The 25,462-nt window shown below is 40.4% G+C and overlaps 1 protein-coding gene across 6 annotated transcripts in view; it reads right to left on the reverse strand.

Moving 5' to 3' along the window:
• The window catches only part of CC2D2A (coiled-coil and C2 domain containing 2A), a 139,412-nt gene that overhangs the window by 23,255 nt on the left and 90,695 nt on the right, over positions 1–25,462 (reverse strand). For 4 of the 6 annotated variants that reach the window (XM_037898033.2, XM_043544632.1, XM_043544634.1 and 1 more), the window contains 6 exons: positions 19,733–19,838; positions 18,740–18,849; positions 18,512–18,608; positions 15,014–15,112; positions 8,067–8,243; positions 2,299–2,502 (listed from right to left, as the gene is read on the reverse strand). In XM_037898033.2, coding sequence (XP_037753961.1) covers positions 2,299–2,502; positions 8,067–8,243; positions 15,014–15,112; positions 18,512–18,608; positions 18,740–18,849; positions 19,733–19,838 — 793 coding nt within the window. Of the gene's footprint in view, positions 1–2,298; positions 2,503–3,832; positions 3,854–8,066; positions 8,244–15,013; positions 15,113–18,511; positions 18,609–18,739; positions 18,850–19,732; positions 19,839–25,462 lie in introns of all 6 variants that reach the window. The other 2 variants (XM_043544631.1, XM_043544630.1) reach the window with 1 other exon arrangement.

Consider the following 25,462-nt stretch of genomic DNA (forward strand, 5'->3'; position numbering starts at 1 on the left):
TGATTGTCGGCCGTTGATTTCACGGAGGGAGGGAGAGAGGGGGAGCAAATGAATACAAAACAAATCTGGCCTATTTCTTGTTTTGATCCACTCCATCTATCTTTTACATCTTGTTGGAAGCAAACGGTGCTGTAGGACTGCAAACCATCCACACCTCCTGGCTGCTCGGCAGAAGATGGTGCAATAGGACTGCTAGCCATCCTCATCTCCTGCCTGCTCGCCATAAGATGGTACAACAGGACTGCCTGCAGGACTAAAGAGAATGACCTGGTTGAGTCACTCCTAATTTAGTCCCTGCGCCCCTGTCTGCCCAGGCGCTCCTGACCGACCTTACCGAGGTGGCCAGGAGCACCTCGGAGACGATGAGGATGGTTTTCAGGCCAATTGCACCATCTGCTGCCATAAGGCAATGGATTGCTGCTGCTGTGTAGCAGTGCAGTACCACGTCTGCCAGCAGCAGAGACATTCAGTGACAGTGAGCTGAGTGGGCTCCATGCTTGCAGTGCTATGGCGTCTGCACAGGTAACTCAGGAAAAAAGGCGCGAAACGAATGTCTGCCGTTGCTTTCACAGAGGGAGGGAGAGAGGGCCTGATGACATGTACCCAGAACCACCCGCGACAATGTTTTTTGCCCCATCAGGCATTGGGATCTCAACCCAGAATTCCAATGGGCAGCAGAGACTGCAGGAACTGTGGGATAGCTACCCACTGTGCAACACTCTGGAAGTCGACGTTAGCCTTGGTACTGTGGATGCACTCCTCCAAGTTAATGCACTTAGAGCATTTTGTGTGGGGACACACACAATCCACTATATAAAAACAATGTCTAAAAAACCGACTTCTATAGATTCAACCTAATTTCGTAGTGTAGACATACCCTAATACTGAGAACAACAATTTTGAAAACTGTTCTCCCAAGTTCCACTATTAGATTATCTCTAAGCTTTGGATTGGATTCAAGTCTTAGGTCATGTCCACAATAGGAAATCGGGGGGTTTAATACATTAGCTAACACGTGTGAAAAGAACATCTTTTTCCTAAGGAAGAAAAAGCCTTAAGATGCATGATATATGTTGCCACAGAGCTTTAAAAAAAAAATGAAGCAGCAAGGCATTAAGCTCACTTTCATGATTAATAAAAAACGCAGAGTTCATGGAAAAGCACTAAATGCCAATTCTTATTAAATACAATTCTTATTAAAATGCAAAAATAAAATGAAAGCTAAAGCTCTAATTAAATTCAGGATATATCTGACATTGTTTTAAGGCTGTTTTAACTCAAATTTTGTAACTGAAGTATCCTTAGTTCCATCCCAAATCCTACACTGATTTCAGATCAATTTAAAAGTAAAGTGATAGTTTCTACTCTGAATTATCTTGTTTTGAACAGTATAGCTTATAACATGCCTTGAAACATAGGGTTTGATATAACCATTTCATTATGATGTCTTGTTTATATCTATAGTATAGGACTGTCACAGAGTTTTAAAGTATGTATTAAATATAACTGGACACCTGGGATTAAGAAAATTTGTAACATACAGATTATGGAAAGGTTAACTCCTCAACAGATGAAACCTTCACCTTTAGTTTGCAAATTGGCAACCATTTTTTGTTTATGCTGAAAAGGATCTGAGAGCTCTCAGATCTTCCCTTAGGCCACAATCAAGCAATGACTTCCAGAGGACATTCTTAATGTTATGCACATGTTTAAGAACTATGCCGAATCAGCACCTTACACCAACGGTAGGTCTATATTTCTGTTACCTATTTCCCCTTTTTGACTAATATTTAATTTTTTTCATCCAGGCCCCTGCTGCCTGCTATGACTCAGCTTCCTATTCATTGCAGAATTGCCATTGTTTAATTATACATCCTAATTCACCTGAGCTACATACCTAATTTTTGTACTGCAACTTTCTTACACAGTGTGTTTGTTAAAGGTGGTGCTTTATTGGTCTCTCTCTATTCTTCCATTTTCTTCTCTTCCATTTTCTTTTGTTCTTTGTCTTTTAAACATATTTAATTCTTATAGTACTTATTTACAGGCAAATTTACATCTGCCAGATTTTGAAATAGGTTTTTATTTTGTCCTTTTCTAACAGATGTTATTCAGTATCTTATCATTCGCTTACTTTGTCCCATGAATATTCAATATTTCTTTACTTTCTACCCATAGATTTTCTCCCTTGCGATCTCAGTTTTTGTACAAACATAAAAAATAACATACACACACACAGACACAGTCTTAAGTTTATGTCTTGTGAATTGAATTGTCTTTCTTAAATAAAATACTTACTGCGGCTGCCTGAGAATTATTAGGGTGATCATTAAGGAGCTCCTGTGGTGGGTTCAGAGGTTTGATATATCTGGTAATAAAAACTGTTTTCCCATTTATGTCAACTACAGTTGTCAGGCATTGGCGGCTTGGAAACTTCAATGCACATTCAGCCTGATACTTCTCTGCTGCTTGGAGCAACTTCTCATCTTCTTGGGTATCAAACTTCAAAAGACAGTACAATTTGTATAAAAATACAGTTTTAACCATATAGTTTAGACTTAATTCTCCACTACCTTGTAACCTGTGTAGTTTATTTACACCTACACAAAGTGAATGCAAAGTGGATGTAAAATTCTGATCTGATATCATTTCAAAAACTTACCTTGCATTCTCTTTACACAGGTGTAAATTTAGTTGTAAGGTAGTGGAGAATCAGGCGTTTTGTATTTACATTTATATATGCACTCCCACGTGTACACACGTTGCACATAATAAGCATGGTTGTACAGTCTTTACTCAGGTATTGAAAGTTCAGTGAAAGCTTTGCCTTACTAAGGACTGTTGGAATGGACACATCACCTAGTCATTCAACAGTGAGTAACTATGATCAGACACTTCAAGGAATGGAGTCTTATTTATACTCACAAAACAATAACTGCATTAGAACAACCATCGGGGTAAATTCTCAAAATGTCTGTCAGATTTATGATGCACAACTCCTGCTGACATTAACGGGAGTCTCATGGCTAAACCACTGTGCAGTGCTGAAAACTGATACACAGACATATTTATAAAAGTAAGTTATCCTTATAGTTCAGGCTTGCCTAGCAGTTAAAGATCTTAGGTGGGGTTTTGAAAAGCCCAAATTGAAAGTCAATGGAACATGTACTCTTAAGTCACTTAAGTTTTTTTAAAAAATCCTACCCTTCATCTATAACTGAATATTGTTGATTTTGTAGGTTTGTCCTAGGTACATAAAATTTTATGGTTATTTTCTGTTGTTTTTTTTAAAATTAAGGCCACTTACACCACTCTGGCAGTATAAAGGCGCCTTAAAGTGTGTATAAATATTTTACATTTTTTTTAAGGCACCTGAATGTTCCTGACAATTCAGGCCTTTAACTTAAAATACTGCATGGTTTAAAAACAACCCCTTCATTGTGTTATCCTGTTCCCCAAGCCTCCTTGAGTTGGGATTGCCATGCACTGCCCAGTAACAAGCCATCCAAGCCAATAAAAAAGTCACCTTTTATGATGATTCTTCTCAACCAAAAATGGTGACCACAACATATAATTTGTGTATTGATGTTTATAGTTTCAGTTTTTAAATAATAGTCATTTCTTGCAAAATATTATTAATTAAATGATACCACCAATCTAAGATACTATGTCAGCCTAAAAGAGTTTGCATGCTAAATACAGTACATATATGGTCAAACACAGCAGAAGAACTGCTGCCATTAAAGGTAGTGGAAAAAGTTGCAGAGCAAGAACAAAATGAATCCTAAACAGCAATATCTGTTGATTAATTTAAAAAGCACATATGTTGTACCTTCTTAAGCATTTCATTCATCTATAGAGAGATTTAGGAAGCCAAAAAGAAAAAGAAAAAGATAATAAATAAAAGAGGGAAAAATGTATTAAAAATCAAATTGAAAAGCTTAACGCAATCTATAGACATTTCAAGCTACTTAGCTACAGCAGGGAAGCCTAGAAACATTAACAAAGGAGGGGAAATATTCAAGGACTTTTTTCATTTTATATTGAAAAATTTCTATATTAAAGAGGTTTAAAAGAAATAAAAGAGATGGGGATTGTTTACATCCCGATTTATGTACCCAAGGTGCAGCTTTTAAATAGCCACTGCTGAAATAGTAAGGAAAGGAAAAATCCATACCACTTTTGTAGTGAAGCAGCTCTCTCTCTTACACACTGTATTACGTTTAATTCCCATACATGAATTCAGTGTTCATGAGAAAAGTGCTGGCAACTTGAGTCCTGGAGACTGACGTCCCCAACTGAGCCACAAAAAATGGGAACGGCACAGGGAATTCTAGTGCAAGTTTCCCCAAACTACCCCATAAATGAATCTCAACTATGACCTGGAGGACTTCCAGGGACTACTTTAGACTTGACCCTTCAATCCTTGCTCTCTCTACTAAGTTTGACAATTACACTGGTGATATGTGATGTGGATACCTGTTCACAAGGAACTGGACTCCACACAATTCATACAGATTACCAAACAGCCATTGGTAATTTTTTCCCCCGACCTGTGCTGAACTGAGCGGGAAATCAACAAGGACTGGATCAGGCCCTACATCCCATTTGCAATACTTTGAGCTACGTACAAATTCTGTATATTAAATATTTGAAACGTAGAAATTACACTACATTCTGGGGAGTCACTTTCAATACAAAATGCAATTGTGGTTCTTTTATTTGGTCAAGAAAGTTAGAAGACAAGCACATGAAAATGTATGAACTTGGCATACTCTGTCGTACATAAAATTTAATAACAAAATGTGCACTGCATGCTATAGAATAATCTGCTGTTTAATTTGTTCCTTTCCTCATGAGCCTCTTCCAACATTGTAGATTATTTTATTGTTTTCCATTTACTATCCCACTCTTTTAAAATTGGATTATATGAAACCATACAAAATGTTTGTTAAAGTAATAATCTAGTTTGACTCAGTCTAAGTTAAATATTATAAATATAAAAGCTTTTGTTCACTAGCTACTTGTTACAATGTTTAAATGGTCTTAGATATTAAATAGACTTAAAGGCAGATGCAGTTGATTAAAGTCTGGCTCCGCTGAAGTCAACAACAAAACTCCCACTGACTTCAGTGGGGCCAGAACTTCACCTCATATGCCCGGTAAAAGTACTGGTGCAAGAAATTACTGAACCCCATTTGTCACACTCATCTCTTTTTCTGCTATACTTAATTCTTCAAATGTTAGCAAATAGAAAATCTACACTGATAAGTTTCCTTACCTCAGTAGCATTTCTCTCGTCTAGTGTTAGTTACAATACATTTTAGTAGCACAAAGTAATTATGCTACAATTCTGTTTTGATAACTAGTGTTCTCTGACACTGAGAAAAGGATTCTCACATTCTATCTTTGTCTATCTGTTCTTTATGCCTGATAAAGTCTTTGCTGCATCTTCACAGTGGATGATATTTCATTTCCTTTCTAGCTCTTACATCTGGAATTTTGACAATGGACAACTAGCTAATACTATCTCTGTAATCAAAGAAAACAAATGAAATCAGTGAGATCTAAAGCACTTATCAAAAATGTAAACTTTTGTATATCTAAAGTGTGCAATTTGGTCAGTAACAATTTTATAAACACAGGGCCAACATTTCAGAATTTCATACATTACCATCAGAATAATACGTACTATTTTGGTAATTGGCCATGCAAATTAATGTGTGCACAAAATTATAAAATTTGGCCACAATTTCTTTCAATAACAAATATCAAAATTCATAATTATATAGTCTATAATATTTCACAATGAACTCTGAATTTCACTGATCAAGAAATACCTTTAGATAGGAATTTATTATTTTTTATTCCAAAAAAATATCAGTGACATATATAAATAAATATAAAGGTCCATTTTTTTCTTAAAGCTAACCACATTTCACTCTGCAGTTAATTATTGTATATAGAATAGAACTGTGGAAGTGACCTGGTCTATTAATGATGCTTCAAGGCTGTTGTGTAAATCTTTACAGCTTCATATATTAGTGCTAATTTGCCATGTCACTTGGCTAATTAACCCTGAATTTACCCATAAAACAATAAAATTACAAATCATGTTTCCTTTTCTTTGTTTTCCATGGCACTACAGTACAACAATTCTCATATCAGAATGGCCTATGACCAGTACTGAACAAACAATATGAAATTTATGAGTTACAAGACTAATTCCACAAGAGGGAGAGCAAAGCTTGCTTTAGTTGTTTATGCAATTATCAGTGCTCTAAAAAAGGAATTATACTTCCAGAGTTCAAAATTTGCTTAGTTTTAATTTTGTATAATACATAGATATGATTCCCTCTCCCCAACTCCTCTTCATCTTCAAATAAACTGCTACTGGAGCAGTTAAATCAAAAGCAAAATATGTGCAGCTGCTGTTTGTGCAGAAGCAACATGGGTAAATCCTGACTGACTGTATCTCAGAGTATGTCTACATAGCAAAAACTGTGCACAAAATAGCATATGCACGGTAGGTTGAATCCAGTTAATGTGAACAACAATAGCAGTGAAGACAACACATCGTGGCCATTACATGCTCATATGCACCTCAGGTATGTAGTCAGCTCACTAGCCCACTCTGAAGCCTGTGCTGTGCTGTCTTTACTGCCATTGTTACCCACACAAGCTGGATTTAAGCTATCTTGGCTATGCCTGGATAGGCTAGCTTTTGCTGTGTAGACATACCCTCAGAATTAATTGCATAAGGGTACAAGAAGTGACAAGAGATTTTGGGAGAGGGGTTGTTTTTTGAACACGGACTCTTTCTGTTGTTGCACAAGCATGTCCTTTTAGTTTGGTGAAGGAAGCAAAAGAACTAGATCAAGAATGAAAAAAATCTCCTAGAAATATCTTCAAGAGATTTACAGGACAGGAGATGATATTAAATACTACATACGAATGGCATACTATAATAACTAGTGAACAGAAAATAATTCAGAAAAACCCCTCCAAGAATATTCATTCCAAGTTTTGAATTAATTCACTTTACAACCCTTTTGCGTTCGCTTTCCCCAAATATTTGTGTGACCAAGTTTTACTACCAAGAATACTTGTGGGAAGCAAATGTTAAGCTTGCATGTTCAAATACTTATAGAATGTGAAAGCTAAACTTATTTTTTAATGAGCATTCTAACCAGAAAACCAGTAAGAGTCACGCTCACCTAGATGAGGAAAACATACAAAATCATCTGAATTATGTGTTCAATCTCAACTAAGCAAGACAACTCAAATTATGACTATGAAGCCAGAGACATTATTACACTTGCAAAAAATGGCATTTAATTATGAATAACATGAGAGAAAACAGATCTGTTTGCACATAGTCTGTAAAGAGAAAAAGAGATTAAATTTATTAAATAAATTATACATCACAAATTATTCACTCAGATCTACTAAATAATGCATCTCCCAAGTTTGCCTGAGTGTTTGAATATCCATTTAAAAAAAATAACCAAATTCTGTTAAAGACAAATCAGAAAGCAAAGATTTCATTACAATTTAAAAACAAAATTGTTTTAGCATTCCTTTTAAAATATAAAAAATACATGCAAGTGCTCAGAAACACTATCTAGTACTGGTCAGTTAAAAAATTACTGAATCAAGTTTAATTCAAGAGCAGGTTCTCAAACTGTGGGTCAGGACCCCAAAGTGGGTCGTGACCCCCATTAAAATGAGGTCACCAGTGCCAACATTAAACTTGTTGGGACCCAGGGCTGAAGCGAAAGCCTGAACTCCACCCCCACCCAGCGTGACGGGGCTCAGGCTGCAGTCCCCTCTACTCCTACCCAAGGCAGCAGAGCTCGCTCTCCACCACCCTCCCGGGGTCATGTAGTATCTTTGTTGTCAGAAGGGGTTGTGGTGCAATTATGTTTGAGAACTCCTGAATTACACAGTAAAAGTGAAACAGTCAAGATCTGTATCCATGTTATACACCATATTAAAATTACTTATTTACACACATATCAAGAATCATGGCACCAAATGCAAAATTTGAAACGAGGGTTAGCTACCTTTTCTCGAACTGGATCTCCAGGAATAAGCTGTGGTTCAATAGTAATAAACAGTGTTATGTAGGACCCCTCACTCAGACTTCGGACAGAATCATAACCTCTCTCAATTCCTAGGTTCTTTTCTTTACCGTAGCCAAGGAGTACTGGAGGAATATCTATCTTAAAGGTACCATCAATCTAGGAAATAGAGAAATATTAATCCATACACATCAATCGTTCATGACCAATAATGATGATAATTTCAAAATAAAAAAACGAAACAATGCTTCCTCAAGTTTTAGCATTCAGAAAGGCCGTGTTGCCAATGCCAACACTGCTCCTGGCTTCTCCACCTGGCTCCTCCATCCAGACAAAGAACCCAACCATGGACGCCTCTAGCCAGGTCCTGGTGTGGATTTGCAGAGACTGTTGTCTGCATTTTCTTGTCACAGAAAATCAGGATGGGAAAACACAGCATGAGAGGTGCTTACTGGTAGCATCGCTCAGGAAGCAGGTGCGAGAGCTACAGGAGGACAGTGAGGAGCATCCATGTACAGGAAGAATTAGTTGAAAATGTGCCCCTGGAGACCTCTAAATTTGAGGAAGAAATCCAGTCGGAAAGGACTGAGATAGCACCACCAGGGGAGGAGGAAACTGCTCCTTCACAGGGACAAACCTGGAACCCTGCTTCCAACCCACTGTCCACAGAGATACCGTTGTGCTGCCCTGGCAACAAAGGATGAGCAATCTCCCCCAAATGTGGAGGAGAAGCCATGTACCCTCAAGGCAGGGATGATCATGGCCACCACTCCCAAGAAGAAACATAGGGTAGTGATGGTAGGTGACTTCCTTCTAAGGGGGACGAAGGCACCCATCTGGAGGCTTGACCTGGCCTCCTTGGAGGTGTGCTGCCTGCCAGGGGCCTGTTATCCAAGACATTACAGAAGGACTGACGAGGATCATCCACCCTCTGACTACTACCCCATCCTGCTCTTCCATGTGGGCAATAGTGATACTACAAGGCATGATCCTGAGCAGATCAGAAGTGACTACAGGACTCTAGGAGGGTGAAGGAGTTGGGAGCACAGTTGGTATTCTCATCGATCCTTCCTGGGCTGAGACAGACACATCGTGGAGGTAGATACATGGCTGAGTGGATGGAGTCACCAAGAGGGCTTCAGCTTCCTCAACCAAGGGAGCCTGGTCCGAGAAGAAGAGCTGCTGAGTAGAGATGGGAACCACCTATCATAGAAGGGGAAGAGTATCTTTGGACATAGACTGGCTAACCTGTTGAAAGTCTCGGTAATGATAAAAGGGGTCAGAAAACAAGGGTGATGCCATGGTAGGTGTCTTACGAAGACCACCTACCCAGAAAGGTGAGATGGATGAGGCTTTTTTTAAAAAACTAATAAAATCATCCAAAATACAGGACATGGTGGTGATGGGGTACAGATTTTCAAACAAGTACTTGGAATGCACTAGAGACAACTTTTTTTTTTTTTTTTTTTTTTTTTTACAGAAGGTGGAGAAGCGACTCGAAGAGAGACTATTCTGGATTTGATTCTGACAAAAAGGGAGGAATTAGTTGAGAATCTGAAGGTGGAAGGCATCTTGGGTAAAAGTGATCATGAAATGGTAAGGTTCATGATTCTAAGGAATGGTAGGAGGGAAAACAGGAGAATAAAGACAATGGACTTCAAGATGGCAGACTTTAGCAAATCAGAGAACCAATAGGTAAGATCCCATAAGAATCAAGTCTATGGGGAAAAAGAGTTCAGGAGAATTGGCAGTTTTTTAAAGATACACTATTAATGGCACACAAGAGCAAACTATACCAATGCACAGGAAAGCTAGGAAGTATGGTAAGAGGGTGCCCTAGATTAACCAAGAGATCTTCAATGACCTGCAACTCAAACAAAAATCATACAAAAAGTAGAAACTATGCCATATTACACAGAATGAATATAAAAAACAATATAAACATGTAGGGACAATTAGAAAGGTCAAGGCACAAAACAAGATTAAACTAGCTAGGGATGTAAAAGGTAACAAGAAAGCATTTCACAAATACATGAGAAGCTAGACGCTGACTGGTTTAGCCTAACCAAAAGAAGGCTGAGGGGAGATATGATTGCTCTCTACAGATATATCAGAGGGATAAATACCAGGGAGGGAGAGGAATTATTTAAGCTCAGTACCAATGTGGACACAAGAACAAATGGATATAAACTGGCCACCAGGAAGTTTAGACTTGAAATTAGACCAAGGTTTCTAACCATCAGAGGACTGAAGTTCTGGAACAGCCTTCCAAGGGGAGTAGTGGGGAAAAAAGACACATCTGGCATCAAGACTAAGCTTGGTAAGTTTATGGAGGAGATGGTATGATGGGATAGCCTTATTCTGGCAATTAATTGATCTTTGACTATTAGCGGTAAATATGCCCAATGGCCTGTGATGCAATGTTAGATGGGGTGGGATCTGAGTTACTACAGAGAATTCTTTCCTGGGGATCTGGCTGGTGAGTCTTGCCCACATGCTCAGGGTTTAGCTGATCGCCATATTGGGGTTGGGAAAGAATTTTCCTCCAGGGCAGATTGGCAGAGACCCTGGGGGTTTTTCACCTTCCTCTGCAGCGTCGGGCACGGGTCACTTGCTGGAGGATTCTCTGCACCTTGAAGTCTTTAAACCACGATTTGAGGACTTCAATAGCTCAGACATAAGTTAGGGGTTTGTTACAGGAGTGGGTGGGTGAGATTCTGTGGCCTGCGTTGTGCAGGAGGTCAGACCAGATAATCATAATGGTCCCTTCTGACCTTAAAAAGTCTATCATTCTATAACAAGGCAAGAGTAGGCCCATTATTCAACAAGGTGGGAAAGACAATAACAGAAAAAGCAACAATGGCTGAAGTGTTAAACGTTTCAGTTTTCACCAAAAAAAGTTAGCATTGACTAGATGACTTAGGGCTTGTCTACACTGGCAATTTACAGTGCTGCAACTTTCTCACTCAGGGGTGTGAAAAAACACCTGGGAGCTACCCCCCTCATGGAAGTGGTTTTTTTTAGAGTGCTAGGAGAGCTCTCTCTCAGCGCTGTGCCGTGACCACACAAGGCATGTTAAAGCGCTAGTGTAGACTATCCCTAACATAGTGAACATCACTTTAAATGGAGTTGAATCTAAGGTTAAAACAAGAAAATAACAAGTTAAGAATTACTTAGAAATATTAGATATCTTCAAGTCAGCAGGGCCTGACGAAATACATCCTAGAATACTTAAGGAACTGGCTAAAGAGATCTCAGAGTCATTAGAGATTATCTTTGAGAATATGTGGAGGATGGGAGAGATACTTGAGGACTGGAAAAAGGCAAATATAGTACCTATCTATAAAAATAGGAATAAGAACAACCCTAAGAATTACAGACCAGTCAGTTTAACTTCAAGTGCCTACAAAGACAAAGGAGCAAACAATCAAATAATCAATTGGTAAGCACCTAGATGAAAATAAGTAACAGTCAACACTGATTTATCAAGAACAAATTATGTCAAACCAATTTAATATCCTTCTTTGATTGGGTAACAACCCTTGTGGATTGGGGGAAGCAGTAGATGTGATATATCTCAACTTTAGTAAAGCTTTTGATACTGTTTCACATACTGTTTCTCATAAACAAACTAGAAAAATATAGCCTAAATGAACCTACTATAAGGAGGGTGCACAACTGACTGGAAAACCATACTCAGAGAGTAGTTATCGATGGTTCACAATCAAGTTGGGGTCTTGCATATCAAGCATATCGAGTGGGGTCTTGCAGGGATCTGTCCTGAATCTGGTTCTATTCAATATCTTCATAAGTTATTTGGATAATGGTATAGAAAGTATACTTTAAGTTTGCAAATGACACCAAGCTGGGAGGGAGGTGCATAAACTTTGGAGGATAGGATTAGAATTCAAAATTATATTGACAAGCTGGAGAAATGGTCTGAATCAAATAGGATGAAATTCAATAAGAGACAAATGAAAAGTACTATACTTAGGAAGGAATAATCAAAATACAAAATGGGAAATGACTACTTAGCCAGAGTACTGCAGAAAAAGATCTGGGGTTATAGTGAACCACAAACTAAATAAAAGTGAACAACGTAACACTGTTGCAAAAAAAAGCAAACATCATTCTGGGATGTATTAGCAGGAATATTGTAGGCAAGACAGGAGAAGTAATTCTTACACTCTACTCAGAACTGATAAGGCCTCAACTGGAGTACTGTAATAGTTCTGAGCACTACTTTGGAAAAGATGTGAACAAAGAGGAGAAAGTCCAGAGAAGAACAACAACAAAAATGATTAAAGGTCTAGAAAACATCACCTACGAGGGAAGACTGAAAAAACTGGGTTTGTTCAGTCTGGAGAAGAGAAGACTGAGGGGGACATGATAACAGTCTTCAAGTACGTAAAAGGTTGTTATAGAGGAGGGTGATAAATTGTTCTTCTTACCCACTGATGACAGGAAAAGAAGTAATGGGCTTAAATTGCAGTAAGGGAGATTTAGGTCAGACATTAGGAAAAACTTCTCACTGTAAGGTGTGGTTAAGCACGGGAAAAAACTACCTAGGAAGGTTGTGGAATCTACATCATTAGAGGTTTTAAAGAACACAAAAACACGTCAGGGAGGGTCTAGATAATATTTAGTCCTTCCTCAATGCAGGGGATTGGACTAGATGACTTACCGAGGTCCCTTCAGTCCTACATTTCTATAAAAATATGTATGTTTCATGTGAAATACCAGTATCTAAAATGTTTACGACAAAAATCTGACATCTCAAAAGACCAGTTACTTCCTTTACAGTAACTGTGGTTCTTCTAGATGTTTAGTTCATGTGAACCCCACTCAAAGTGCACATGCACCCCATGTGCACGAGATAAGATTCTTTTGGATATTAGTGTCCACTGGGTCCCACCTGAACCCTGAATGTTCTTTCACTGCACACACCTGAGGGCATAAAGGACAAAGCAGACCCAAATGTCCCTTAGTTCCTTTGCCATTACAGAATTCCAAAGCTAAAGGACTCTGGAGTAGCAGGGAAGGAAGGCAGGTCATGGGATTCACAGGAATAAAACATTTTAAAGAGTCACAGAAACTGTAAATAACTTTCTTTCTACTTTGTGTATTTGTCTATTGCAATCACACTCTAGATGATTGGTTAGCAGTCATCTCTCCAAGAAAGTGGCTGCCAGAAGTCCTATCAGACCCAAGGCTTCAGCACTGCTGTACCATCAGATCTAGCAGCCCAAACCAGAGAGTAGTCATATGTAAACATGTACACTAATCTCCATGTAGCTACCCTGTAAATCTCTGATCACAGGAACATTCTTGAAGCATGCAGAAGTGATAACTTTGGCACTGGCTGACAGTGCTCTAATATGAGGGTAGTAATTTAGTTATCTCACAGAAAATCTTTATGCAATTAGACACCCATTTTGAGAGACTCTGGCTTGAAATGGCCAGTCCTCTAGACCTGTCCCCAAAGCCTACAAAAAGTCTGAGTGACTTGAAAAAGGGGTTTGTTCTGTGGAAGTAGTAAAACAGTACCCTCAACACACCAAGTGCGTGAAGTCTGGCCTCCCAGTATCTGAACGAGGTTTAGGGGAAAAAGATGAATGGACTCATGAGGTGAAAGTCTGAAATCACTCTAGGTAAGAACTTGGGGTAAGGTCTGAGAGTTACTTTATCCTTATGGAATGTAGTCTAAGGAAGTCCTGCACTCAACACTTGGATCTTGCTCACCCTCCAAGCAGAGATAATAACTACCCAAAATTATATCTCAATAGAAAGGTAGTATCGGGTGCAAGCTGCTAAAGGCTCTAATGGGGGTTCCATTATGGCCAGCAGGATGATGTTAATATCCGTAACTGGGGCAAAAAACATAGACCAGACCTTTCAGGAATGTAGTTATTGTTGGGTGTGAGAATATAATGTGAAACTGAATCAGAGAGTGATAGGCTGACATCATAATTAAGTGAACCCTAAAGAGCTGATTGGGAACCCTGACTTCAAGGTTAGTAGGATAGTCCAGAATACTAGAAATAGAGGTCTCTGGTGGTAAGTCATGTTGAGCAGTCCAGATAATAAAAATCTTTACTTAGATCTATATGTCAGCCTTGTAGAAGGCCTTCCTGATTTAAACTAGAATGCACTTCAGAGGAGCAACTTCTATTCATAATGCTAAGCCAGCTAACATCCATGCTGTCTGATGCAGGGATGAAGGATCCACGTGAAGGACCTGCCTAAAAGGTTTGGAAGAGTGACTGGAGGCTGTGTTGACAGGCACATCAGCTTCAAGTACCAAAACTGTCAAACCCAATACTGTTGCTATCAGTATTAGTAAGGTTTTGTTTTCTCTCACTTTTTTGAGGCTCTGGGGTATAGCAAAAAATCATATATCAGGTCCCTCTTCCAAGAATTCATGAATGCATCCAAAAGGAAACCCAGACTCATCCCTCCAATGAAGCAAAACAGTTGGTAGTTCTTGTTCATGCTGGTAGCACAGAGATCTGCAGTGGGAAGTCCCACTTGAGTAAGATTTGTAGGAAGATGGAATCTTTGAGAGTCCATTTGTGATTGACATGCACTTCCTGCTGAGATAGTCTGCTGGGTTTTTCTGAATGCTTGGTAAGTGTAGAGCTACTGAGTAACCTGATTCTGCATATACCAATCTCACAGATGAACAGAGAGGGGATGCTCTTGCTCTGCCTTGTTTGTTGACATAGGATTGACACAGTTGTAATACTGTCTGGTCAGGACTTACATGGTAGCTCCCTGGACATATTAAATGCAAGACAAGACTCCTATATAACAGGTATAGTTAAGAGGTAATGACATCAATGTTGTCAAAATTACAGGAGATAGATCAGATATTCCACTACAGGTATCTTCCAAACTTATAATTCATACTCCACTTTACTGATACTTACCTTTGTTTGAAAGTATATGGTAGAAAATGGAATCCGAACACATCCCAGCCAATGTCTCTCAACACGAGTATAGATACCACTTCCTCTTTCACGATCATCCTAGAAAAAAAAATTGCAAAATATACATTATATCAACAATATAGTGTACACAAATTTACAAGCAGATTTCATTCCCTTTAACCGTCTTAAACTTTCTCAATGGCTTAGTCAAGTTATTAATGAATTTTTAATGAAATTTGTTACAAATACTGGTTAAACTATAATAATAATAATTTGTTTCTTGAAGCATCCAAATGTGATAGACACTGTGCAAACACAAAAGAAGGAATGGCCATTGCTACAATGAGCTAATGTTCTAGGGCCCTAGACTTGCAATGAGCTCTGTGCAAGAGGACCGCTGTGCCTGCACAGAGCTCTATTAACTTTAAGGGGTTGCCTAAGCAAAGCACATTAAGCCCCAGTCCTGTAATGAAAAAGATTCAATTAGTATTAAAAAAGCTTTCTGGACTGACCAGTTGATAAGATATGTGAATAATAAAACAGAAAAATGGGTAGAGGAGATGACAAGAGATGTTGCTTTGTGGAATTGTGCATTCATGTTCCCTTAGATGCAAAAATCACAGATTTACGCTTGTCTAGACAGACAAATAACTAGCTCTGTGTTTGCCTATAAAAGACTTGTAGGTGGATATCAGGATGAATGGGTACAAAGGAGATACAGATCTGTGTACACACACACAACTGTGTTGGCAAAGCGTGCATGCCAAGGAAGGTTTAGCCTGGGTCCCCGGGTTCATCAGCACTTACAGAAATAATGAAACTAGGAGTACCAAACTTGAATGGTGTTGTGACCTCGTGTGCTAAGTTGCAACACCACTCATTCTAGTATGACCCAGCCTCCCCGCTGATGGTCGGGCCGAACCTGAGTGGTGTTGTGACCTCATGTGCCAAGTAGCAATGTCATGGACTCAAATTTGACCCAGCTTCCCCGCTTGACAGTTGGGCCAAACCTGAGTGGCACTGTGACCTTGTGCACCAGGTCACAATACATGGAGCTGGAAAGCCTGGTCCAACTCCGCAGGACAAGAGCTGCCATTGATGTGAGAGTGCAGGGTGAACTCACTCTAAACACCCCTCTTCCCAGGGCTGCCCCTCTGCACTAGGATAGAATTAGGGTTGCAGTGCCAAGGCAGAGGCACTGCTGCCGCTGGCCAGTCCCCCCTCAACTACAATTCAAAATCATGTCCAAGAAGAGTTTAGTATAGTGCCCCTATTGAATCAGGAGGCTACATCCACCTCGAGTGCATGCATACTTTTTTAACTGAAGATCAAGCATGTTAATTTTGGCCTTGATTTCCAACTTCTATAGAAGAACACATTTTTGCTTATACAAAACCAGGCATAAGTGCTGTATATTAAACAGAGATGTATAATTAGCTATCTCCATGCACCCAATTTGTGTGTGCTCATCCAGTGACGTCGACATTTAAATGCCCAGGCCTACTTCAAAGGTGAAAATCTAGCTGTAATGGTGTATGCAAACCCCACATTGGGCTGGAAGGGTTTAAAGGACAGTATTGGGCCCAAGTAGCCCTGTCCCTCCAACCCTGAAGAGCATGCTCCAACTTAAGATAGGATTGAAAAGGGAGGAACCCAGCTCAGAAGGGGAATGGCTGGAGAGGACGACAGACCTACCCCGAAAGCTCCTGACAAGGGTACGAGAGAAGTCTCCCTCAGGGATGTGAGACTATATGCTGAGGCTGGTTGGCACTGATGGTATGGCTACCTTTCATTTTTCTGTCCATCTTATCTGGGGCTGAAAGCTGGGAGAGAAAAGCAGTGGTACAAAATGACCCAGGGAGGGTAACTCAGAGGGCACCTTCGGGGGGCCAGATACTGTTGGCTCTCCTAGAGCCCTGTGTTGGAGCCTGGTGGAGTGGGTGGGCCCAGGCTCCCCTACCACTGCCTCCACTACAGGAGGGACTCGAGGCACCTGTACTCCTCACCATGCCTCTGAGTAAAGAAGAACCAGGACTGAAAGACTTAGAAGGGGGACTTTTGGTGCGCTAACCACTAGGCAACCTAACCCACCAAGGACACTATTACATTAGTTCTTAATACATCTATATTGAGCTAACGTATGGGTTCCTGTTGTTGTTCAATGATTTCCATATCAAACAATCAATATACAAGTAAAAAGATGGTATTTTCCCAAATGCCAGCTCTGCAAATTCAGCCTGGGATCTGAAAGTCAAGCTGGGATCCTTTCTTCTCGTTCTTCACCCCCTGCAATAGAAGTTTTGCAGACCAAATTCTTCCCTCTGTGACATTTGTGCATTTAATATTTTTTGCTGAGATTTTTCAAAAGTGCTGAGCACTGGCATAATTCCATTCCCATTGAATTCAACAGTAAAGCTCTCACTGACTTATGTAGAAGCAGAGTTAGGCCACTGCTGTGAGAGCTTTTAAAAATTCCATCTTAATTACTACTATTATTTGTTATTATTTATCTAGTACCTAAAAATGATAGGCACAATGCGAAACAAATAGAAAGACATAGATCCTGCCCCAAAGACCTTGCAATCTAGAATCTGACAAAACACGCACACAAAAAATCAAACAACAAAGCAACAGATGTGGGGAATCCATCCCCTTCCATGGGTTTGGACAAGTATAACTTGGAATTGGAATTTAGCAAACAATTCTGATAATGAACAAGAAGAAATAAAATCCAGTTTACTCTCCATTAGCTATGTTGGCTCTACACTCCTACCAGGATTAAAAAGCAGTAAAATCCTCATTTTTTGTCACTGAAGTCAGCACATATTACTGACTACACACACAAGCTCAAACCTTAGGAAGCACAAAACAGGCTGAGTACCTGGACTTTACACAGCACTGCTATGTTCGGGTTGGGTGCCAATACAATGGAACAGGGATCTTACAATCTAGATTGGACATAATATAGCTAGGAATGACAACGATGGGAAAAGGAAAGGAACATGGGAGGATGAAGGATGTAACAGTGAAAGTTCATGATACAGACTTACAGTAGAACCCCTATTTTATGAACTAACTGGGGATGGATATCATAAAAATCAAAAAGTTCATACAATCGATCACCTTAAAATTATAATAGGTTCGATGTATAGGTTGCATCATGGTGCAGCACGTTGCTTTCTTCTCACCCTTCAAACCACTTCAAAGCAATTTCAAATGCACTGAAGGCATCGGAATGTGAATGGATGTCGACTTGTTCGTCATTAACGTCACTTTTGTCATGAAATTTTTCCCTCTCGTCAGGAAAACTGGTTCGAATAACTGGTCATTCATAAGACTAGTGTTCTATTCTACTATAATTTACATATATATCTCGTTGATTACTCTTGTGATTATTTTTCCTATACTCAAGAGAACCAGCCATAATATTCAGTGATATTTTTAATACCAAAGACATTGACATAAATGTAAAAATGGTCTTTCAGATGCCAAGCTCACCTCTAAGACATCATAGAGTACTTCATCAAAAATGTTAATGAACACTTCATCCTTCACTGACTGCAAACTTGTGGTGCTGTAGTCACCATTAGGAGCTCTATCAAAATAAAATATTCCTTATTACAGCAAAACTGTACTATATTGAATGTTACATTCATTTACACACTCAAACAAGAATGTTACTCAAGGACATACTGTGAACATTAACTTGTTTTCATTTACTCATACCTAAATGGAAGTTCAAGTTCCTCATTCCAGTTGGGGTTTGGCCCCTCTGCTGTTGTTGTCCTGCAGACTGTTCGCTGAAAAGAAACTTCTACAAAAGGATGGACTAAAACCTTCAAAATACAATTAAAATGAAAATAAAAATAGACAATTTGACAGAACATTTGCAAATTGTCAATTTTCAACGTATGTAATAAAATGAAAATAATATATGAAAGATATGTTAGTTTGTTGACTTCTGTGACAAACACAGAATTCTGCATTTCATGGGCTTCTAACATTTTAGAGTGTTGATTTTTTTTTTTAACTCTTACATTCTTGAAAAGAAATATATAGTCAAACTACTGATATGTGTCCAGTCTTAAATTTCACTTTAAGATTTTTGTGTAGAATTAAGCCTGAATTAAAAAGGATCTATCAGACAGGTTTGAAATTTAGCAACAGGCAAAGGCTGCTAGTTACCTGAACAAGCTATTTAAAACAGATTATGTGACCCTATCAACCTGTTGAAAGATGTACATTTGTGTCTTACTGTCTGTAATCAAAGAACAAAACTTGTTGATACTATCATGGTTCTCTCTGATTCTGGCCCTTCTTACCTTTACTTCTGGCCCTATCTGTTTCAGTTAAATTAATCTTGAACTAGAAATAACAAAACCTTAATATTATCTTTTAAAAATGCCAGAAAGAAGAATTTATCTAGTTTCCAAAAGTGTGATAGGAACCACACAAAACTTGAAAAAATCAGGACATTATATACTTCTAAAAAGGGCAACAAATATAAAATCAAAACAAAAACAGAAGCAAGAACAGTGGGTCTCCATCCTCTCTCTTGAGAATGCTAAATTTGGGCTTCCAATTGCCATCAAAAATTTAATCTCAATTTCAACCTCACTGATCACATGATCTAACTAGTCGATGTTACTGCTTAAAAGAAAGGGAAACAACCCCGTATGACCAAATTACCATTCAATATATGTCAATATTATACTGTACCTGATTGAAAGCCCAATCAATGCTGTGGGTTGGGCTCTGAGGTGATGGAGATGCTGCAAACATCTCATTAAAGGACCTTGAAGATCTGGATGGCTGTTGAAGTTTGCTAGGAAGGAAAATATATAACTGTGACAGAGAACACGCAAGAGAAAGTTATTTACCTTATAGTAACCGAAGGTTCTTCAAGATGTGTAATCCCTCTGGGGGAATCCATGTGCCCAATCAGAGAATTCTTGAAAGCAGTGTCCACTGGTCTGCGCATGGACCCTCACTCTCCTCATGCCTCCAACTGAGGAGCTAAAGGGCAGAGTAGACCAACCACCTCTCCAGTTCCTTCTATATCAGCAATCCCACCAGGATCTGAAGCAGAAAGGAAGGAGGGCAGGCAGTGGAATACACATAGGGACAACACATCTTGAATTAAGTAACTTTCTCTTCTCCTTCGAGTGCTGGTCCCTGTGTCTATTCCACTGTGGGTGACTGATAATGAGCAGTACTCAAGTAGGAGGAGGGTGTGAGGATGCAGGTGACAGAGCGAATTGAAGGATTACCATCCCAAAGGCTGCATCAGCAGAGTTCTGTACTAAACCATAATGTCTCACAAACATGTGGAAGGAACTCTATGTAGCTGCTTTACAAAAATCAAGTAGAGGTACTTCTTGAAGTAATGCCATTGATGTCACTTGTTCTTTTGTAGAACGAGCTCTCAACCCCATAAAGGGGAGGAAGATTACACAGCTAAAAGAGTAAGATAGAGTACAAGATCCATTTAGAGATTCTCTGAGAGCATACAGATTGACCTTGAACTCTTTCTGCTACAGCGATAAACAATCTAGGAGGTTTTCTGATTGGCTTTGACCTTTGCAGGAAAAAGGCTATGGTCCATTGCACATCAAAGGAATGAAGTCTCCTCTCTTCTTCAGATGCATCTAGTTTCAGAAAAAACACAGGTAAGTGGATTGACTGGTTCAGGTGAAACTCCGAAGCTACTTTGGAGGTGAACTTAGGATGTAAGCACAATGAAATTTTGCCTCTATGGAACACGGTGTAAAGTGCTCCGAGCTCATCCACCCTCCTGGCTCAGGTGATGACTATATATCTGTGCAACTGTCCATGTAAACTCTCCAGCCTAAAAGGGAGGTATCTGTATTGATCATCCTGTCTGGTTAGGGGGAAAGGAAGGGAATGCCCATGCATACCTAGCAATGGATTCTTCTACCATAGTAGAGATTATGTTACCTTGATGGGAACAGTTACTATGGCGTTCATGGTGAAAACACTGTTTGATGCCATGCTTGCAGACAAAGATGGAGTCTGGTGAACGGTGTCACGTAAGTACATGAAGCCATATATCCCAGGAGGCAAAGACAAGTTCTCATGGTTGTTTGAGGGTTGTTCATGACCTGATCTGTGAGGTCATTTATCACCTGGAACTTGTCCATCGGCAGATAAGCCTTTGCCGTGATGGAATTTAAGGACTCTCCGATGAAGTCTAAAGTCTGCACTGGAGTGAGAACAGACTTTTACAAGTTTATGCTGATCCCTAGGGAAGACCAACTGAAGCACTGACAAAGTAGACTCTTAGGATTCTCTATGTGCTTTGCAACGAGAAGGCAGTCTTTGAGATGGGGAAGACAATGAAACCATGATGCCTGATGCTACCGAAAAGACCTTGGTAAAGATCCTGGGGGCAGAAGCAAATCTGAATGGGAGCTCTCTGTATTGAAAATAGTTGGAGCCCACGATGAGTATGAGAAAACGTCTATGAGTGGAGTGAATGCTCACGTGAAAGTACATGTCCTTCACACTGAGAGCTGTAAACCACAAGCCCTTTTCCAGGGATGGGATTATAGATACCAACATGACCACGCAAAATTTCAGTTTGTGAATAAAGCAGTTAAGATGGCAGAGATCAAGATTAGTCTCCAGCTGTCCTTCTTTTTGGGTACTAGGAAGCACATTTAGTAAAAACTCTTTCTTTGGTACTGAACAAGTACTGACTCTGTTGCTTCTCACTATAAGAGGGATTCTACTTCTTGTTTTAGAATCTCCTCACGAGAATGGCACCTGAAGGTCCCCCAGGCTTTGGAGGGGGCAGGGAGGTAAATTAAAATTGCACAGCCAGAATGGATATTTAGTACCCCCTTGTCTGTTATTGCACTTCAGATGTGGAAAAATAGGGCTACGGAACCCCCCCAGAGGGTATGTGGGAATCAGCAGGTGGTGGCATCACTGCTTTGCAGCACTCAACCTTCCAAACATATAATTTAGCTGGGTGCTGGGACTGGATTGATTATAGTGCCACCGGAGCTGCAAGGAAACAGGACTTCTCAACCCTCTGCCTCTTATAGGGCAGCTCATAAGGCCACTGATGGTAAAATTATTGAGCTGTTGGTCTAGGCTTGTATGACTGCCTGTGGAATTTTCTCTTCAGGGCAGGTATAAATATTCCCAGGGAGTGGAGGATGGTCCTAGAGTATATAAGGACTCATCTGTCTTTTCATTTAAAAAGATGAGTTTTGTCAAAGGCCAAGTCCTCCATGGTGTCCTGGACCTTCCTGGAAACCCCAAAGTGCACAGTTGATTCACAGCACATCACAATGGCAGTAGCCATTACCCTGCTGATTGAAGAGCAATCCGGTCAACCAACTGGCTTTTTTCAAGGAGAGCCTGAAGTTGAGCTCTATCCTACTGTTCAAACTTGTCGATGAAGTCCATGAATTTGGAATAGTTCAGGTACTCATACTTAGTCATCAGTACTTGGTAACTGGCTATTCAGAACTGAGGCCTAGTAGAAGTGAAGAACTTCCTTCCCAATAAATTGAGTCTTTTACCCGCTTTGTCAACTGGAGTAGATATAGGATGTTGCTATCTAGATCTCTTCATGGCAGATTGAGCAACCATAGTCAAGAGCATGATGAGAAAAGAGAAATACAACCTCTCTGGCTGGGACAAAATAGCATTTTCTGCCCTCTTAGGGCAAGTGGCTGGGGTATGCTGGACTATTCTAACTTGTTCCAGAATGCCTTTATTAACAGGAAGCACTATTCAGCTGAATCCAGAGGATTGGATGATGTCCAGTAATTTATGCTGAGGATCCTGAACTTCCTCAAGGGACATCTGTAGCTCACATGCAACCCTACATAACAGTTCTGGAATTGCTTGTGGTAATCAGGAAAGGGTGTATACGTGAAGTTACTGGAGCAACTGCTTCATCTGGAGATTATGAGGACAGTCTCTCGGTACCAGTGGAGCTGGTGGATCCAGCTCATAATCTTCTTAAGAACATAAGAATGGCCATGCTGGGTTAGACTAGGGGTCCATCTAGCCTGGTATCCTGTCTTCCGACAATGGCCAATGCCAGATGCTCCAGAAGGAATGAACAGAACAGGGCAATCTATCAAGTGATCCATCCTCTTTTGTCCAATCCCAGCTTCTGGCAGTCAGAGCTTTAGGGACACCCAGAATATGGGTTTGCATCCCTGAACATCTTGCCAATAGCAATTGATGGACCTATCCTCCATGAATTTATCTAATTCTTTTTTTGAACCTAGTTATAGTTTTGACCCTCACAACATCCCCTGGAAACAAGTTCCACAGGTTGACTGGGCATTATGTGAAGAACTACTTCCTTATGTTTGTTTTTAAACCTGCTGCCTATTAATTTCATTGGGCAACCCCTGGTTCACGTGTAAATTGAAGGGATAAATAATACTCCCCATTCACTTTCTCCACACCATTCATGATTTTATAGACCATCATATCCCCATGTAGCCGTCTCTTTTCCAAGCTGAACAGTCCCAGTCTTTTTAATCTGTCCTCATATGGAAGCTGTTCCATTCCTCTAATCATTTTTGTTGCCTTTTTCTGTACTTTTTCCTAATTCTCTCTCTCTTTCTCCCCCCACCAGAACTTCAAAATGTTGGCAATGTATTTCTATAGTGGCATTATGATATTCTTTGTCTTATTATCTATTCCTTTTCTAATGGTTCCTAACATTCTTTTAGCCTTTTTGAATGCTGGTGCACACTGAGTAGATATTTTCAGAGAACTATCCACGATGACTCCAAGATCTCTTTCTTGAGTGGTAACAGCTAATTTAGACCCCATCTTTTTTATGTGTAGTTGGGATTATGTGTTTTCCAATGTGCATTGCTTTGCACTTATCAACGTTGAATTCCATCTGCCATTTTGTTGTCCAGTCACCCAGTTCTGTAAGATCCCTTTGTAATTCTTTGCAGTCAGCTTCGGACTTAACTATCTTGAGTAATTTTGTATCATCTGCAAATATTGCCACCTCACTGTTCTTTTTTCCAGATCATTTATGAATGTGTTGAACAGCACTGGTCCCAGCACTTGTCCTTGGAGGACCCCGCAATTTACCTCTCTTCACTGTGAAAACTGACCATTTATTCCTACACTTCCTTCCTTTTCCATGGGGTCAGAAAAAACCTCTGACTGTCCTCTCAGGCCTGATCTACACTGGGGGGGGGGGGGTCGATGTAAGGTACACAACTTCAGCTACGTGAATAACGTAGCTGAAGTCAACATACCTCGATCGACTTACCGCGCCGCGAGGACGCCGCAGGGTCGACTCCGCTTCCGCCTCTTGCCGCGGTGGATTACCGGAGTCGATGGCAGAACGATCAGGGATCGATTTATCACGTCTACATTAGACGCGATAATTCGATCCCCGATAGATCGATAACTACCCACCGATCCGGCGGGTAGTGTAGACGTACCCTCAGAGAGGAGGGGTTGCTTGACTCCCTACCAGATCTTGTTGACTCTGCAGGTTAGTACAGGTCTCATGGTCCCCAGTATGGCCAGTAAGACAGGTCAAAAGGTGGTTGTGGAGGTCCCCATGGCATAGCATACCAACAGCTCCAATGCAGGTGCTGAGGTGGAGCTTGATTCCAGCCAGGTCCTGGTCTCGTCTGGGAAATTATGCCTCAGAGGAGGAAACATCAGTTCATCAGGTGGTTCAGAGTCTCCTCACAAAGAAAACGTTGATTCCGTATTCATCAGCAGTACTGATGGCTCCCCTGGAGGGAAGCCATGGCTGGACGATGGAATGGGAGACAGACTCCTCCCATAAAATACATCTAATGTGATGGAGACTGGGGATCCAGGAGAGCAAAAGTATCATCAGGAGGGGTATAAGCCTTTGCTCTCACTAGAGTGGCAAGGGATCCTGTCCACTTGAACTGACGGAGCCAGAGTTGTTACAGTTTGTGCCACAGTTGAGTGAGGCAGAGCTCTACTGTTGGTGGCTGAGGCGCTCAATGGTTGCCTTTTATCGGTGCCATCAGTCCCCATTAAGGCTTAGTTGGTACTGGAGGCACGGTTCCCACCAGACAGCAGTCCGGTACCAATGGAGCCCTGGACTTGTACGCCTTCATGTGATGACCCTGAGACTTAGGGCATTCTAGATCCTCAAGAGCTGTGCAGGAAAACTTGATGTAGGCAGAGTTGTATCTAACTTCTTTGAAGAGGATTTTGAAGCTTGGATGTTTATGGGAATGGTCTCTGCCCTCCCAACAAGACCCCGATGCGGGATCTCTGAGAGTAGATTTCCCCTCTCCTAAGTCAGACCTCGTGGCAGAAGGCACACTCCTTGCTGAGCATAGCATGGTCTCGTGGCCTGGGTCTGACTGGCCTCATGGCTTTCTCCACTGAATGCTTGGTAAGGCAAAGTTCCCACCCCTCATGGGTTTGGAAAGAATGGCA

The sequence above is a fragment of the Chelonia mydas genome, chromosome 4, assembly GCF_015237465.2.
Source record: "Chelonia mydas isolate rCheMyd1 chromosome 4, rCheMyd1.pri.v2, whole genome shotgun sequence".
Taxonomy (NCBI): Eukaryota; Metazoa; Chordata; order Testudines; family Cheloniidae; genus Chelonia; species Chelonia mydas.